The 19,749-nt window shown below is 35.3% G+C and overlaps 1 protein-coding gene across 1 annotated transcript in view; it reads left to right on the forward strand.

The window, feature by feature from the left end:
• Positions 1-19,749, forward strand: part of USP8 (ubiquitin specific peptidase 8) — an 82,628-nt gene that overhangs the window by 3,231 nt on the left and 59,648 nt on the right. Inside the window, exons 2-4 of the mRNA XM_012649153.1 lie at positions 8,580-8,748; positions 10,364-10,508; positions 14,480-14,565. Coding sequence (XP_012504607.1) covers positions 8,645-8,748; positions 10,364-10,508; positions 14,480-14,565 — 335 coding nt within the window. The 5' untranslated portion in view covers positions 8,580-8,644. The remainder of the gene's footprint in view (positions 1-8,579; positions 8,749-10,363; positions 10,509-14,479; positions 14,566-19,749) is intronic.

Raw genomic sequence — 19,749 nt, forward strand, 5'->3', positions numbered from 1 at the left:
ATTAATAAAATAGAACAGTTACAGCAATGTACTGTAATAAAAGTTATGCACTGTGGCTGTAAGTTTTGCAATTTGAGGTACGAAAGCAAACTAGCATGAAGTTGTTTGTCCTTCACAATTTCACAGATAGAAGATTTGTTCTTACCACAGATTTGAGCAATGTCAACATATGATTTCTTTTTTTCTTTCCTTAAGAGAATTCTCACCTTTTCACTTAAAAGAAGCATTTTACAGCTTCTTTTTGGCATATCCAAATTGCCAGCATCACTACTCTTGGAATTTGGGGCCATTATTATGTAAAATAAGGGTTACTTGAACACAAGCACTGTGATGGCGGGTAGGGTGTACACTGTGGATACTCTGGACAAGGGGATGATTCACACCCCAGGCTGGACGGAGCGAGACAACACGACAGCCTCCCACAGCAAAGTTTTATCTGGTCCAGTAATGCCAGGGTTGAGAAATGCCGCCATTAACTGATCAGTTTTTAAGCTACACAATATTTGTTTTTTGTTAATAGTACTACATTCTTCACATTTTTCAGGGTAGAAAGAGAGAGAGAGAGATAGTGTGTGTGTGTGTGTGTGTGTGTGTGTAAGTGAGAGAAAATATTCTGATTCAATCTATTACCAAAACATGTTTCTGCCATTTTGTGTTCTTTTCTGCAATGACCTGGTAGTTACTCTTTCCTGTGGTATCATTCCCTTGTTGTCATTTCCTTCCACTCCAACTTATATATCCCCAATTTGACCACCCTGAGATACTATTTTTCCTATCAAGAACTGGCTTTTATTGGCTGCTGAATCAAATATAAACAATTCTGGATGGCTTCAAAAGTCCTCTATAGTGTGACTCCATCTCCTTGCCTAATTTAATTTAATTATTATTGTTAGCCAACAATTCTTACGTGGTGACTGTATAAGGACTGTTGAGGTACGTGACAGGGATACACAGACATGTCAGTGTTTTTCCTGTACTAATTTCTCATTTTGTATCTTTGTTCATGGTGTTTCCCTCTTTTGAAATGCCCTCCTTTCTCACCCTGTTCTTAGTTAAATCCTATCTTCAGGGCCAGTTTCTGTCTCTATCTCATCACATTATCGTGAGCACTCATGCTTATGAGGTATGAGCATCGTAAAGCCTTGTCACAATTGTCTTTTGGTCCCAATACTGTTCTAAAGGTGTTCCCTTATGTAGATAATAAGCATTATAGGATTCAGTGCTATAGGAAATGAATTCCCAAAACTGAGACCATCAAGGATGGAAGAAGTGGAACTTAAGTTGGCCCGTAAAGGAAGTAAGGCCAGCACAAAAGAGGAGAGTATGCTCTGGGCTGGAAGAAGCTTTGTCTTTTCTAGATACACTGAATTTTTCCCTCCTTGTGACTTCCCAATGACTGGAGTCATGTTCCTATGTAGTGTAGCAACTAATGGATGGCTTATTATTTAATGAGTATTAATTTGGTCTTGGTAACTAGACTAAGACATCTGTGATCAGAAGCCCTATTGTATTCTCTGTATCCCCTGGAGCAGTTCTACCCAAAGTAGCCAGTCTCTAGACTGTTAATGTCCTTGTTACCTTCAGTGATGAGGTAAGGGCCTGCGCTAGAATGCTAAATCAGTGCATTGCTTTCTGCATGGAGGAAGTTTTGCTACTGTAAAAAGATTAGTGTGCTTAATTGATTTACATTCTGTCACAAGCTCCTTATTTCATAACATACTGGTAATAAACAGTTCCCCAAACAGAACTGGTCTTTGGACCATAGTTGGAGAAGTATTGCTGCAGTATGAGACCTTCACACTTTTTTTTTATTGTAACCTATAGTAAGAAATACATTCTACATTTCAGTCTAGTGTTCCATATATTCATACACATCTATACATAACTGAAACAAAAGTTTTATGAAACAGTACTTTAGTATGTGTGACGTGCTCTGGTATTTTCTATTTTGTTTTTTAAATGCTGATCATGACCTTATGGATTTTAAAAACACTGCCCTCAAGCATTTAGCATAGACAAGCTATAGACATAGTACATGGTCAGCAAATACCGTAAGTTTTAGCAGTGATTAAATCTTGAGAGGGTTGAGCCTTCTTACTACCTTCGGATCACTTTAAAACATTATTTCATCAATATTTAGTTGTCTGTGGCATTTTACATAGAATGAATATAGAGCAAATTATATAGTATGAGGTTTAAGACAGCCAGGTACAGTGGCTCATGCCTGTAATCTCACCACTTTGGGAGGCTGAGAAGGGACGATCACTTGAGGCCAGGAGTTCAAGACCAGCCTGAGCAACCTAGCAAGACTCTGTTTCTACAAAAAATACAAAACTTAGCCAGGTATGATGGCGTATACCTCCAGTCCCAGCTACTCAGGAGGTTGAAGCAGGAGGATCACTTAAACCCAGGAGTCTGAAGTTGCGGTGAGCTATGATCATGCCACTGCACTGCAGCCCAGACAATAGAGCAAGACCCTGTCTCAAAAAAAAAAAAAAATTGATTTAAGACAGCCAGAAGATATAATGAGTGCTGCTGCTTCCTGAAGGGCAGAAGTGAGGAGAGTTGGTGGGTAGCCAAGAAAGACAAACTTTGCTTTCCTTTCAGTGTTGCCAAGGACCTTGGCACAGGTTGTCATGAAGCCCTTCTTAAAATATCAGGACCAGTTTGAATGACTGCAAACCTCAATTTTCACGTTTTTACTTTTTAGTCTTCACCTTGTGGTTCAAGTCATCTAATCCCCACTCATTCTCTTTAGAAGGATCAGAAGGATGTCAAAAGAAGAGAGAGGAATATATACCTTCCATTTTTTCCTGATTGTTAACTCATTTTTCGCACTCTTTGGATTTTACTTCGGGAACATTGCTGTTTGATTAAAGCTGAAGTTCTTAATCTCTGTCAGGCTTGCACATCTTAAATTCTATTTTTTGTTCTTAGAAGAACTTTAATTTTTCTTACACATACTTAGTTATTATTTTTTTAACTTACAATCCTTTGTGAAGCATAACATAGTTTTAATGGGTTATGTGTTATATTTAATTTGTCCTGGATCTAAACAAATACGTTGTATAAATTATTTGACTTCTGTAGTTAGTGAACATTTTTGTGTAAGTATCAATGGGTTTGTTGTTGTTGCTGCTGCTGTTCTTTTCTTTGTTTTTAACTGTTGCAGCCAAAGTAAGGAAATTGTGAATTCATTCAGTCATTCTGGCCTTAGTATACTTTATGTCAGTCTATTTTCAGATTTCTTCAATGGCAAAATGCAGCAGAATGACTTATCAAAAATTTAATGTGTTAAACTTCACATAGATTTAGGTTGAATATACAGTTAGCCCTCTGTATCTATGGGTTCTGCATCTATGGATTCACCAACCTCAGATTGAAAATATTTGAAAAAAATAATTGTATTTGTACTGAACACGTACACGCTTTTTTCTTGTCATTATTCCCTAGACAATATGGTATAAAAACTATTTACTTAGCATTTGTATTGTATTGGGTATTATAAGTAATCCAGAGATGATTTAAAGTATATAGCAGGATGTACATAGGTTATATGCAAATACTATGCCATTTTATGTCAGAGCCTTGAGCATCCTCGGATATTGGTATCTGTGGAAAGTCTGGGAACCAGTCCCCCTTGAGTGCCAAGGGATGACTGTATGTGCTTTACTTTCTCATTTGATTTGGGAAAAATACCCTTTACCTCCTGTTTGATTTCTACAGAAATGTATGCGATTGTAGAGGCTGAAATGTCAATTAAAACAATGCTAAAAGTATTTTCAACACTAGGTGTCATTATTTGACAGTATAACGTATAATTTTGTTAATAAAAATAGAAACAACTGTGGTTCTTTGATATACCTTAGACATTATCAGAGAATATTGTTACTTATTTGAATTGTTCTCAAAAATCAAATAAGGACAGAAAAGGTAACTTTTAAAAAGTACAATTTTTCTCCTAGAAACCCTTGCTAAAAACTTTGGTGACATCATAATCTTACACTTTCCTTCCTTGTGTCTAATCATTTGCCAAGTCCTGTTATTCTACCCTTGCAGTGTCTCTTGTATCTGCCTCCTCCATTCTATCTCTACTGCCCTAGTTCTGATCTTCATTATCTTTCTGTAGGATCATTATAATAGATAACTAGTGTTTTCTCTATCTAGTCAGTCATTTAAAGCTTAACTTTGTGCTCTTGTTAGTTTGGTTAGTTCTTCAGAACTAACACTTAAACTTTGTGAGGAAACACATCATACCTAATCTTTGAGTTCCTGAAAGTACAGTGCCTTCTATGCAGCAGGATATCTGTTTTGTTTTTTTTTTTTTTTTTGAGACAGAGTCTCACTGTGTTGCCTGGGCTAGAGTGCCGTGGCGTCATCCTAGCTCACAGCAACCTCAAACTCCTGGGCTCAAGCGATCCTTCTGCCTCAGCCTCCCGCGTAGCTGGGACTACAGGCATGCACCACCATGCCCGGCTAATTTTTTTTTCTCTGTATTTTTTTTTTTTTTTTTTTTTGAGACAGAGTCTCACTGTGCTGCCCGGGCTAGAGTGCCGTGGCGTCATCCTAGCTCACAGCAACCTCAAACTCCTGGGCTCAAGCAATCCTCCTGCCTCAGCCTCCCGAGTAGCTGGGAATACAGGCATGTGCCACCATGCCCGGCTAATTTTTTCTCTGTATTTTTAGTTGTCCAATTAATTTCTTTCTATTTTTAGTAGAGACGGGGTCTCGCTCTTGCTCAGGCTGGTTTCGAACTCCTGAGCTCAAGCAATCTGCCCGCCTCGGCCTCCCAGAGAGTTAGGATTACAGGCGTGAGCTACCGCGCCCGGCCAGGATATCTGTTTTTAAATTTAACTTTGAAATAGCTAATGATTTACTATTTTAAGTTTCCTAGGTACCATATATACTTTGTATATTCTTTGTTTTTTAAAGATCTAAGCTTTAAAGAAAATCATGAGAAACACATTCAACTGAGAACATACTCTAACCTTCATTTTAGAATGTTCAGATTTTCTTTTCCCTGCCAGGAAACCTAATTAAAACGAATATCAAAACAGACTCTACCTAACTTTTTGAATATTTATTCTGTGATTAGACCATGACTGATAGCCCAGATAGAGGATAAAATTGGAAAAACAAACACTACTACCAGATTGGTACTTAGTCACTCTGTCCAACTCTGGCTTTAGTCTTTTTTTTTTTTTTTTTTTTTGGTAGACGTAAGGTCTTGCTCTGTCGCCTAGGCTGATATGATCACAGCTCACTGCAACCTTGAACTCCTGGGCTCAAGTGATCCTCCTGCCTCAGCCTCTGAAGTAGCTGGGACTGCATATGCACATCACTACACCCGGCTAATTTTTCTATTTTTGTTTTTTAGAGACAAGGGGGTCTCACTGTGTTGCCCAGGCTGGTCTCAAACTCCTGGCCACAACTGATTCTCTTGATGTGGCCTCCCAAAGTGCTGGGATTACAAGTGTAAGCCACCACACCCGATCTGGCTTTAGTCTTTAGTATGCTTAGTAGTATCACTACTAAAAAAAGGTTAGGCTTTTTGGGAATTACACTTTAAGAACTGACCCATATTAAGGGAGCAGATGCTGGCTTTCTGTTATTTAAGTAAGCTTAAGATACCAACTAAAATAGTTGGGGCCAGAAAAGTAAGGGATAACACTTGTTACTGTTACCTTACTGTCCTCTGGCCATTATTAATGTTCAAGTGATAACACACCCTGCCCTCTGCCATAGAGAGGTCTGTTGTGGTGTTGCTAGGGACTTCAGTTTCGTTAAGCACCATCCTGAAAAGTTAGTTTCTTGATCTTAATATGCTTTGTATTAGTCAGAAGTGTTATCCCTCAACTGTGCTTCCTATGTCTCAGTAGAAATCAGGTACCTGGAACACTATTCCACTTTATCCCATCTTTCTCCTTTTATTGCCAATTTAAAAAAAAAGTTATCTACAATCTACTTCTATTTTTTTAAATCTCTTAATTCTTATAGTCTTGCTTCCATTCATACCACTATATGGAAGCTGTACTTCCCAAGATTGTATCAGGTTCTTCCAATCTTCCAAATCTGTTCTTTTAAAAATCAATATTAAAAAAATACATATATGAATAGTTTGCTTTTTTAACCCGTAACTTCCTAACTTTTACATCTTTTGGGATACTCGCTTCATATTTATATGTGATTGCATAGTTTTATTCATATTTGCATTGTCATGCTCATATAATTGCTTTCTTTAAAACTTTTAATGAAATATATGTTCAGTACATTACATATATTCTTTTATGTTATAAAACATGATAATAAAATGATCACCTGTGAACATACCACCTAACTTGAGAAATACAACCTTACTGGTACCCCTGAGGTTCCTTGTGTGTGTCTCCCCGATTACATTCTCTACCACCCCCCCCGAAATAGAATTTTGTGTTTGTCATTTTCTGCCTTTATAGTTTTACCTCATTGTATCATTAAGCAATATATTGTTTGATTTAGTTTGATTTTAAGCTTTATATAAACAGTGTCATGTTACATGTATTCCTGCCTTTTCACTCAACATGGTGGGGGGCGCACGCGGTGATGGGGTGGGATTGCAGAGGGTAGAGTATGCTTTCTGGTTAAACTGTTTATCTTGGAGACTAGAGACCTTTTAACACCTATCTTTAATACGGAGCCTATCTGTGCAAGGTAAGTCTGCTGGTGATTTATATTGACACTAAAACAATGCTTTTGTCTCTGAGTTTGAGGAAATCCAAGGAATCTCTGTCAGACTCTTTTCTTAATGGATGCTCTTAGCTGGTTTGATGATGAATTGTTATGAATTAGATACCTCACTAGAATTGATTGATATTGATTGATTGATATTTAATATCAATTGATACATTTGGGAGTGATGATGTTGTCCAGAGCCTTTTTCTCCCATCTTTACAGCTTTAGACACAGGACACAGCGTGGAGGGCAAAGTGTAGAAAATGCATGTATCATTGTTTCTAAATGCATAAATCTGAAATTATGAATTAGAGTGTTTGGTTCAACATATATTTATAGATACTTGGAGCAAGTATAGATAGAAAAAGTGAAAATGATAAAAAAGTGATTTTCAGAGAAAAAAACGGTTTGGTGACTAAGATAGTGAATTAATGTGGCACAGGGTTAGAAGGGGTGAGTACCAAGAAATCATAAAATATTAGTATTTAATATTAAAATGGGACTAGAATCAAAGCAAATTGGGGTGCTTTTGGAGTTTCTCACAGGCCAACAGAGGCCTTCTTACCCCACCCCCACCCTCCCATAAGTTGTACCTTACTCAACCTCAGCTTTTTAGGATTAGATGTTTGTTGATGTCCATTCATCTAACAATAATGAGCTGATAGACTGAAGATCATTAAGAGAGTGGAAAGAAGTGATAGAAAAAGTTTAAAAGTTGTAATCTATTAAATGTATTAATGTAGATTTTTATTCAAATTGTAATTAGTTCTTCACAGCTGAAGACCTTGTATAAGTTTAATTGGGTTCCTGAAGTTTTCATTTGGTAACACTTAACGATCTTGCCAAGACTACCCATTTGGTGTGCTCCCCTGATCTGCCCCATCTGCATGCATCCCTGGTACATGTATACACATAGACACAACTTAGTTTGTATGTACCTAACCATTTTTCCTCCTGTCTTTATTTTGTTTACTTCTTGCTCCATCTTCCTAGTCAGAGTTTGCCAGAGCATACAAGAAAACAAATAATGCCATGACACATTGAAGACCTTTTCAGAGTAAACCAAAATGCATGGTATATTCTGCCAGAAATAAAAACATGTTCATTTATCTATAGCTCTGTATAGTGTGGTGCTGCCTACTGCCTCTCCACCACTTGTTTCCTTTTGTAAATTGATATCATCAATGAAAAGAGAGAAATATTTCTAGATGAAAATTCCTTCTACTTGTGATTAATACAGTTTTAACAGAAGAAAAATGTAAAAGCTCTTACTATTCTTACTGCTAGTTCCTTTGGCAGGTAAGATTCCTAATACTTAAGGCAAAATAATATAAACAGTAATTCATTTGGTTAGTGAAAATTTTTTTTCTTTTTCTTTTTTTTTTTTTTTGAGATGGGATCTTACTTTGTTGCCCAGGCTTGAGGGCAGTGGCATGATCATACCTCACTACAACCTTAAATTCCTAGGCTCAAGTGATCCTCCTGCCTCAGCCCCTGGAGTAGCTGGGACTGCAGGCACGTGCCACCACTCCTGGCTAATTTTTCTATTTTTTATAGAGACATGGTCTCACTATGTTGCTCAGGCTGGTCTTGAACTCCTGACCTGATCCCTCTGCCTCAGCCTCCTGAAGTGGCTCACAGGTGTGAGCCACGGTGCCCAACTTCGTTAGTAAAAATTTGAAAAAAATTACTAAATTGTTCATTTATACTCTATCTTGAACTCCCAAAATAGATATTCAGGATAACTTAAAATTAATCCTGTTAGCAAACTCCTAATCTAAAAAAATTAGGAGTTTTATTTTTTTAAACTGCTCACTTATTGTTAATGAGGAAAATTAGTGGAATTATTTGTATTTGTTTCGTTTCAGGAAAGAACTACTTTTAATGAAATGTACCATCCATGGTGAAAGTGGAAAAGTGAAGATTATTCATCATGCCTGCTGTAGCTTCAGTTCCTAAAGAACTCTACCTCAGTTCTTCACTAAAAGACCTCAATAAAAAGACAGAAGTTAAACCAGAGAAAATAAGCACTAAGAAGTATGAATCCTCTCCTAGTTTGAGTGAATCATATATTAATATATAATTTGTAGTTTGTTTCCATATTATTTGAGTTAGAAGAATAGTCAATTTAAAGTTTATTTGAAAAATGACACCATCACATGAATAAAGTAAGACATCCTTAGTGAAGGTCTTAAATTTATCTTAGCAGAATACACGTATATGGTGCTAATATGCATATTATCTGTTCTCTGGACACTATACTAAATCTTAAGATTAAGAGGCAAAGATTATGAGAGTTCTACAAAAATTATTCAGCCACCGATCATTGTTTTTCATAAAACAGTGTAAAAATAATTCTTAATTAAAGATCACATTTGTTCTTATGTATAACACAAGCTATGAGGCTAGTCTTTCTTTGATTAAGAAAAGAGGGGATAGTTTTTTGTTCAGTATTCAGTAAGTATTAATTTGTGCCAATTTGACATCAACTTTTAACCTAATGATTTATTTTATGTATTTTTATTTTTTAAGGGCATGTATGCTATCTCCTTGCTGAGGTAGAAGCTAGAGATGATGCCTTCCTGATAGAGATTTCAAAATCTATCCTGAGATAAAATATAATAGTGATGGAGAGGTCCAGCTGATTCGATATTTACTGGAAATATAATTTTGCTAAAAGCGGGTTCTCACTAACATTGTTAACTTATTGATAGTTTTATCTCTGTTAAGGGACAGAAGACAATAGGAGAACTTTGCCTCTGAATTTATTTTGACCAAGAAAGGAGAAGATTTGGAGATAAATAAATAACCATATTATTATAGAGTTGGAAATAAGAGTTTCAAAAAGAAAGGTGGGCTTAGCAGCCATATACCTCAGACTTGGGGAAAGTAGATTTTAAAAATCATAGAGTGTGGGGGAGGGGAATAGGTGTTTCATGAATGAAGATAAATGGGAGACTTTAAAAAAGTGTGTGTGATCCCAAATGAACCAATGGAGGAATATCTGAAGAAACCTATGATTGCACAGGGATATCTTCATGCATCATATTATAAAAGAAATAAACAGAAGATGGGAAGAAAACAAAACATAAAGGATGAAGATGAGAGTGGTAGAAACTTTAAAGAAGGTCAGGAAGAAAAATCCCAGAATGAACTGCTATTTCTAAACATTACTAAGAACAAAATTGGTGTTTGAAAAAGAGATCTTTTGAGGGACAGAAAGAATGAAAGAAAGATTGGGCTACTTATTGGACTAAGTTGGTAATGTTGATGGGGTGACAGAGAAAACAGCTCAATTTGACTCCTGCTGAGTGATTTTCAATAGGAAACAATGGGAAAGATAAAGCCACTTTTAAGCTTTCTCAAAGCTTAAAGACAGGACAGTCTTTAAGGTCAGACCCAAAGGCAGGTCATTCCTTTCTAGCAATGTCTGGTTTATCTCTAGGACTGTCCTCATCCCAGAGGAAGTGGTATGTATAAGTTGGTTATATCTAAACTTATATCTAACAGTGTATCAATTACATGTATCAGTTCTGAAGTAGTGCAACCTAAATCATGAAATTTACTTTATCAAGATTATCCGTGGACTTTTTGACCTGTATTTTCTTTCCAGATGTCAAGTGATTTCATTATTTTTTTCTCTAATTTTAAGTTATGTACACAGTGCCCTGAAGATCTTTAAGACAGCAGAAGAATGCAGATTAGACCGTGATGAGGAAAGGGCCTATGTGCTATATATGAAATATGTGACTGTTTATAATCTTATCAAAAAAAGACCTGATTTCAAGCAACAGCAGGTACCTCTTATTTTTGCATTTTTATTTGCTAAATTATTTTTGCCTAATGGAACTATTGATTTTCTCTAAAAGTTTTAACTAACGGTGAAATTTAGGTCATACTCGGCAGAACAAGTTCAAACTCTTAGGTAGAGAGAAAAAGCACCTAAAGATGTAGTTTTATTGTTTGCAAGTGTGTGTGTGCACTTGTACACACACTCTTAATTTGCCTTGAGTTAGTGCAAGTTTATAGCAACATACAGGCTCATAATTTGTTTTCTCTTGTAATCATTGCCAAGTCAAGCAGAAGGATTGAGTTTACTCATACGTTAAATAAGGAAAATATGATATGTTTTTGATTGTACTTTGCCAAAATTCAAGGTTTAATTACTTGTTTTTATGCAATACCTTTTTATATTTGACTGACATTAAGAGCCATATTAGAGATCTCAGTTTGCAAAATGAATACTGATTGCTTCCAGAATCTTTAAAATTTTTTGTTTTTAATCCTTTGAACAAGTGTTAGTCTCATACTTTGCTATAGCCATGAGTATGAGGGGAGGGCAAGGGCAGTGTAGGTCAATAGAGAATACATGACTAGGGTTAAGTGTTGGTAGAGAAAATGATACATTATATTTTAATTGTACCAGAAACAGGCAAAAGAAGAACATAGAGGCTGCTTTCAAGAAATGGGAAGAATGTTCTGTTGGTAGCTCTACCTTTTCTTAGGAGCAATCTTACTACCCGACAGTAGTAGCAAAATACTGCCTATAGATTTTTTTAACCTGGTAGAGAAGCCATTTTTGAATCAATAATGAGATCTTATTTTGTTATCAGGTGGCAGAATTGGCTTGCCTCATTTAAATTGCCGTATAGAAATAACATTTTCTCTTGTTCTTTGAAATAATCTTTTTTTGTTGTTGTTAAGAGTCCTGTGACTTGTAGTGATGCAGTCATAACTCACTGTAACCTTGAACACTCGGGCTCAAGTGATCCTCCTCTTCAGCCTCCTGAGTAGTTAGGACTACAGGCATGTACCACCATGTCTGGCTATTTAAAAAACTTCTTTTGTGGAGATGGAGTCTCATTATTTTGTTTAGGCTGGTCTTGAATTCCTGGCCTCGAGCGATCCTCCTACCTCAGCCTCCCAAAGTACTGGGATTACAGTCATCAGCCACCACACCTGACCCAGTAGTGTGATTTTGGTTATTAGTTGAGGGATGACTTTAGTATTTCACTTAATGGTGATAAATCTTTGCTGGTGTTTTTTTCTCACCAGCAAATTTGTGCTAATAATAGTTAATGGGTTTTAGATATAGCTTTGGAGAAGTGACCCCTTGCATTTGGAGGTTCGTCACCTGTCCACAAATGATTGGGTTTGTCCTGCCCTGGGAAACATCTTTCAATATTCTTGGACATACTCATCTGCAGATAAGAGACAGAGGCCTGCCGAAATTCAGGTTTTCCATACTCTTTGAAATCTGTTAAAGTGGAATTGATTAAAAAGAAATGTTAACAGCACTTACTAGAGTAAATATTTTTGAAAGATTTGAAATTTGATAACTTTCGTAGTTTTGGTGTTTGATGTTTTGTCTGTGTGGTAGAGCTATTTTTTAGGTACTTGTTTACTTTTTGCTTTATTTTTAGAAGTTAGTATTTTTTTTTTTCTTTGACAAGGTTGGGAATCTTTTTCTGGCTACTTTTTTTCTGGTTCTTGAGAAGGTAGGGAGTAAATTTTAATTGATAAGAGATTTTTCCATTTCCACGGAGTATCTGTTGCATTTCCAGAGGGAGTGTCTAGTGGTAGGAGAAGTTCAGGTTGGAAATTTCCCTGTAAAGGCTCAAATAACCCACATGGTCACTTTATATGCTGCAGTTGTTCAGTTCCTGGTTTTCGGTAAAAGGATTAGCTTCATTTGCTTTGTCCACAGTACCTCATCTGCTTCTATCTTAGACCTGTTTTTTGTTTTCTTTATCCCAGCCTCTTTAGTGTACTTCAGGTACATGAGGTATTAAATTTACTAACTAGATGTTTTCTGGTTTTTACCCTTTAGATCAGGTAGGTACAAAATATATGTCACTGAACCAGAAACACATATCTTTCACTTTTATTTTATACTAGAGAATATTTAAGATTTAGATAAAATTGATTAATTTAGCAGGCTCTCAATAGCAGAGGACACAGTATATTTATTGCTTATTCATCAAAAAGTCAGTTTTTGAATAATTTTTCAGGGTTATTCGAAGAAGGAGGGAGGAAAATATATTGAAAATATTAGCACAGCAAATTCTAGATAAAATTAGAATTGTATTTTAAAATCTTTATGGCATTCTTGATAATCCTTAATATTCATTGGTAAATCTTTTTTCTTTTTTTGTTTATGAAATCATGAGAGTTTGAATTTGTATGTTCAGGAATAGGAAAGTTCTACTTGGTAAATTTGAGAAGGAAACATTTTTAGTTGTATAATAATTGGGTGTTATCTTTTTATTCTCCCAATTGTCATACTATTAAAAATGTGAAAGTATTTATACTTACTTTAACTGAGCTCCTTTAAGCACACAAAGAGAAATAAATGACAGGAAACCTCATTAATATTAAGGGAATATCTGCTTGTAGTGTGTAACAGGCAGGCCCAAACACAATTTTTTCAACATTTGAATAGAGTTAAGCTGGCTGGCTTTTTAATGAGTTCATGTGTAAAATGAGTAAAACAATTCATGGTGGTTTTGGTTTTTACTTTGTATTTTGTTTTTATCAGAAATTAACAACAATGATTACATTATTTTCTGTTAGAAAAGTGTTGCCTCAGTCGTCAGGACATTGTGGTAACAGAGATCAGTGTGACGTTCAGTTGATTGAATTATTATACAATTGCATTATTATTGAATGCAGTAATGCAATTATTGAATTATTGCATTATTGAACAAACCGTACACTTTTATTGGTATTAGGTAATGAAGGGCCCTTCTGTTAGTAACATATTTAGGCTTTAGAAAAATAAACTCAACCAAAGTATGGTCTACTTTTAGACTAGAGATAACTATTATCAACAGATTTGCTCCACCAGTGTACCTCTTCATGACTGCCTATCGAAGAGCCAAAGATGGGTACTTCTGGCTTACTGGCCCTTCTTTTTATAAATTTTGATTGCTATAAATTTGTGATGAACCATATTAGTAGGCTCTAATTGCAAAATCATATTGATATGTTGTGGCAAATCAGACCCGGTAATCATTTAGCTGATTTAACCAACTACTGTCATGTCAAACGAACCTTGATTTGAAAATATCTGATTGTAGGATCTAATGAGTAACCTCTTGGAGTAGTGATTTTTTTAAAAACTTCATTATGCTTGTTAGTAAATTATGTGCCAAACCTTTGCGTTTTTTTAAAGGTATACTGTTGATGATGTATTTTCTATCATTTGCTTTTTGGTTACTCAGAGTTTCCTCAAGTGTAAAACTTGTTTTATGTGTCAATAGCGTTTTGACTCTGGTTAAGTTATGGGTAGCTATTGTAAAGTACAGGTGGATGCAAAAATAGTTTAAAACAAGTAAACAAAACAAATCTAATGTACATCTACACATGATTTGCTTTATTGCTTCTGAGACTAGAGAAAATAGGTACACATTCGTAATAAGAAAGTATATTTTACTCTTGAAAGCTTTGCTCTCTGGGACTTACAATAAGAATAGTATTTATGCTTCTTAATAGTACCTTACAAATAAATAAAATGTATTGACTAATGGACTTTTTAAAATATACTAATGGCCTGAAGAGATACTTTTAAAATATTTAGAGAATAAATTGTCCATTTATGTAGGTTAAAAGTTGTTTTTTTTTTTTTTTAGCTTAAAGGTTTTAAAAAGTACTTCAATCATAATCAAACCTTCCTTTATATAAGCACCATGATTTTAATGTTTTTAGCATTAGTGCTATGTGCAATGCCCAGTACTAACAATATGGGACGGTTTTCCTATAATTTTAGGACTATTTTCATTCAATACTTGGACCTGCAAACATCAAAAAAGCTATTGAAGAAGCCGAAAGACTCTCTGAAAGCCTTAAACTAAGGTATAGACATTATTATGAAATCTTTAAGAGAATATAAATTTAGAAGATAAAAATAATATTTAGAATTTATCCATCTACATCTAACCATGCGTAAAATATCCCAATTCTGAGAAATAAGTCTTATGATAACTGGGACACAAAAATTAAAATCTTTTGCTGTATCACCTATATTATGTTCATGTGTTACTACTAATATTCTTTGTTGAAATTTAAAAAGTGGTTAGAATGATAGATTGTTAAGGTAAGCACTGGTATATTAGATTAGAACTCAGGTCGAATTTTCCTAAGTTACAATATTTATAAGTTTCTGACAATATTTTTTAGAGAAATTTAATTCTTCACATGCCCCATGTTGTACTGTGGTACTGGATGCTGGTCTTATGAAGTATTTACTGTTAGTTTTGATTGGCCTAGTTACAGAAGTTGTATATGTTTAGAAAAAAATCTAATTCTGGTATTTGCCGTGACTATCTTGCCAGGCTTATAAAATAGTTACGAATTAACTATACATAACGCAGTATGTTTCAGTTTTTAGTCATTAGTCATTCTCTAAATTTAAATTTTTGCCATCATGAATAACATACTATTCTCATGTAGATCCTAGGAGATAAATTTCTGCCCGTATCTATAATGTAAAAATTGTTAATGGGTAAATCCAAAAGCATTCCTAGTAATATGATATAGGACGGGAAAACAATAGAACTGGTTTAAAGTGATACAAGCTGCAAAGCCTGGTTAGTAGACAAGGGCAAACTGAGAAATTTATGATGCAAATAATAGGTAGAAGAGGGAAACCAGAAGATTTAACCAATCCAACATGTTTCAGTACTGGCTTTAATTTTTTCACTAAGAATGTATAATTTGTTACTTGTATTGAAAAATACTCTTTTTGAAATAAAAAATTTGAAACAGATTTTTATTTTTTATTTTTTTATTTTTTGAGGCAGAGTCTTGCTTTGTTGCCTGGGCTAGAGTGAGTGCCTGGGCGTCAGCCTAGCTCACAGCAACCTCAAACTCCTGGGCTCAAGCGATCCTCCTGCCTCAGCCTCCCGGGTAGCTGGGACTACAGGCACGTGCCAACATGCCCAGTTAATTTTTTTTGTTTTTATTTTTAGTTGCCTGGCTAATTTCTTTCTATTTTTAGTAGAGATGGGGGTCTCGCTCTTGGTCAGGCTGGTCTCGAACTCCTGACCTCAAGCAATCCTCCTGCCTTAGCCTCCCAGAGTGATAGGATTACAGGCGTGAGCCTGGCCTGAAACATATTTTTAAAAGACAAAGATAAAAATTAAATAGTTGAGTTCAGGTAGTAGAATTATTGATGATTTTTTCTGTTTTAAAATGTTTTTATTAATATTTTATTGTTTTTGCAATAAAGGGTAAAAGAAAATCTTGTGGTTGCAGAATTCTTCAGAAGGCAAATTAATAAATATGTAATGATTCATGTATAAGTTATCTAGGTGAAAGAATGTTTTTATCTAACTGTAACTGGTTACTGGGCATAAGGGACTTTGACTATAACATTTTTGAAAACTTGTACATTATAGTTGTGAGATATATTTTATTTATTGTACTTCTTTTAAACAAATGTACAGTGTTCATTTGAAGAGAATTTTTTGGAGTGGATAGCATCAGAGCATTAAATACATACAGATTACAATGACAAAGGCAGATGCTTCTTGAAGTAAATACGATTTTCTATAATATAGTGATTTGACAGTTTTTCTTTAAGAAAATAACTCTCAACTTATAATAGAAGGCAATGAGAAAATGATTCATTATTTAGGTACTTTTTACACTTTGATAGAAAGGCCCATCTTTCAATGTAATGAGTTCCCTGTTACCGAATGACCTCTGGGGTCCTTTCTAATTCTAAGGTTTTTGAATATACTCTGAATTTTTCCTGTGGTGTAGATTACTTTGCAACTAGATGGGGAGAACCTTTTTGCTCTATGTTTTTCTCCCTGTATACCCTCCCCCAATCCCCAGCCCCACGTTTGGTGTCTTTAACTGACATTTAGAGCGGCTCTATAGTAACATCCGTATCTTCACATCTGTCCTGTCCTAATTCTGTAATAAGCCAACCACAGAGCTCTTCTCCTATAAGTCTCTGAAATCTACGCCTGGTTAGGATTTCTCTCTTGTCAGGCCAGCAGTCTGAGAAAGGGCATTAGGTATGCGCTGTCTAGAGTTTGGAGGATTGACTGTAACTTTAAGGTGAAAGCCTGAATACCTTAGGGTAAATTTTCTGCTAAATTTTGCCTAGCCATCTGGCGTCATAGTGTATGTCTCACCATTCCAAGGGCAAACTTAGTTCCAGATTCCAAAAAAGCACTTTAGCAAAAAGACCTAATAAATGCCTAGAAAACAGATTTCAGCATCACCTACCATTAGGGAATACTTGTCAAACATTTATTTGCTTACCCATCTCCATTACATTCATCTTAAGGGTGATTTTAGATGTAATTTTGACTAAGTGTGAAGGTATCAGAATCCTAATAAAAGGAATTAGATAGGCAGGTAAAGGAACCAAAAGTCAGTGTCAGATGGAGAGCACGCCTTGATCTCATTTCAGCTTACCAACTGAAGCTCCAAAGTAGGAGAGACATGAGCTCTTTTAACTGGATTTGCAGAGATGATAGAAATGGAACAAATGGCAAGGGAGAGGATAAGATGTGGATAAGACAAGAAAATAAGAAAAAGGGAATCTTAAAGTTTCTTCACTTCTGCCCTTAAATTGGATTCAGGCTTACTGTGCTTACTTCTTAGGGCACACAGTTCACATACTGTTCCAGCATAGAACACTACTAGAGAAGAGATAGAGCAGTGGGTAAGTGTGCGGAGCCAGGCTCCCTGGGTTTTTCCCTTACTAATTGTGTGATCTTGGGCAAATTACTTAGCCTCCCTCTGCCTCAGTTTCCTCATCTGTAACTGGAGTAATAAAAAAACCTACCTCATGACGCATTAAGCAAATTAACACACGTACAAACACTTAGATGGTGCTTGGTATGTAGTAAATACTCAGTAAGTATTTGCCATTATTATTATTATTGTCGTTGTTAACAGTGGAAGCATTCTTGTTTTGCAACAAACACCTTTCTCCCTGGCACTGTAGTGATTTGCTATGAAGGGGCTAGGTAAAGCAATTGCATAATTTTGCTACTGTTCCACATCTTTCATTTCTGTTTTGTAACAATGAAATAGACGCTGGCATGTGAGATAAGTAGGAAAATCTGGAGTTGATGTTTCCATAGAGATAACAGATAGTGATACATGCTTATTATTCTATCACCAAGTTCCTATACAGTTCCATGCTGAAATAGGGGAAGTGAATATACCAGTAGGCAAGGTCCTGTTAGAGATTTGAGAATCTGTTTATCATTGGATATTGCCAAAATAGGTATAATGTGGTGAAACATCTGTTTTTATAAAATTCTGTATGAAGTCATTCACTTACGTCTCCATTTATTTTATGTTAACATACCGATTTTCTTAAATCTAAGAGCTATATTGTTTCCCCAGTAGAGCTTTGTAATTTATTATGAAATATTTTCTAATTTCCTTTTCTATGTTGATCCATGGATCATTTAGAATTATGAGCCTGGGCAGCATAGTGAGACCCCATCTTTATAAAAAATTAGAAAATTAGCTGGGCATGGTGGTGTACGCCTGTAGTCCCAGCTACTCAGGAGGCTAAGGTGGGAGGATCCCAGGAATTCAAAGTTGCAGTGAGCTGTGATTGGGCCATTGCACTCTAGCCGGGGCAACAGAGAAAGATCCCATCTCCAGAAAAAATTAAATTGAAAATTGTAATTGTGTTGTTTAATTTCCAAATATATGAGATTTTTCTAGTATCTTATTGATTTCTAATTTAATTTCATTGTGGCTAGAGATGTTCAGTCCTTTTAAATATACTAATTCTTGTTTTATGGCTTGGCATATGCTCTATCTCGGTGAATGAACCATGAGCAACTGAAAAGAAAGTACAGTTGTTGAGTGTAGTGTGCTCTATGTGTTGTTTAGGTCAAAATGGTTGATAGTGTTGTTCAGATCTTCTCTGTCTTTACTGATATGGGGGCAGGTGTTAAGTTGTAACAATTACTAAGAGGGATGTTAAAGTATTTAACTCTATTTGTCTATTTCTCCCTTTAATTTTTTCAACTTCTGTTTCATGTATTTTGAAATTCTGTTTTTAGCCACATAAACATTTATGAGTGGTTATAGATTTTTGATGAATTGACCTTTTTATCATTATGTCCCTCTTTACCTCTGGGAATATTCTATATTCTAAGGTCTACTTCAAGGCCACTCCAGTCTTCTTATGCTTACTGTTTGCATCTTTTTAATCCACTTTCAGCCTGTCTCTGTAGTTAAGGTGTGTCTCATGTAGACATCATGAAATTGGATCTTACTCTTTCATCCATTCTGACAATCTCTGCTTCATTATTAGTGTGTTTCATCTATTCAGATTTAATGTAACTATTAATATGGTTGGACTTAAGTCTGTCATTTTGCTATCTGCTTTCTTTTGTGTCATCTCTGAATTTTTAAGAAGTAGTTCTCTAGGGATTTCTCTCTCTTCTTTGTATATAGATAATGTGTGTGTGTATAATATATATCCTTAACTATTAATATTATATCTCTTCATATAAAACATAAAAACCTTGCAACCATGTAATTCTATTTACCACCCTTTGTGCTTTATGCATTAGTTGTCATATATATTACACCTGCATATGTTAGAACCTTCCCCCAGTATAGGGTTATAATTTTTGCTTTAAACAGATATGTATGTTTTAAAGAAATTGAAAGGAAAAAAAATAGTCTTTTATATTTACCATTTCTGGCACTCTTCATTCCTTCTTGAAGATACAGGTTTTCATCTAGAACTGAAGAACTTCCTTTAGCATTTCTGGTGGCAGATCTTTTGGGAACAAATTTTTGGTATTTGTGCATCCAAAAGTTCTTTATTTTATCTTCGTTATTCTTACAGGATATTTTCACTAGATACAGGTTTCTGGGGTGAGGGCTTTTTTTTTTTTTTCCTTTCAGCACTTTTAAAGATAGTATTCCATTGTCTTCTGGCCTCCATTGTGTCTGAGATTTCTGTTTTTTTTTTTGAGACAGAGTCTCACTCTGTTGCCCTGGCTAGAGTGAGTGCCGTGGCATCAGCCTAGCTCACAGCAA

Source organism: Propithecus coquereli, unplaced genomic scaffold (assembly GCF_000956105.1).
Source record: "Propithecus coquereli isolate 6110/MARCELLA unplaced genomic scaffold, Pcoq_1.0 Scaffold3, whole genome shotgun sequence".
Lineage (NCBI taxonomy): Eukaryota > Metazoa > Chordata > Mammalia > Primates > Indriidae > Propithecus > Propithecus coquereli.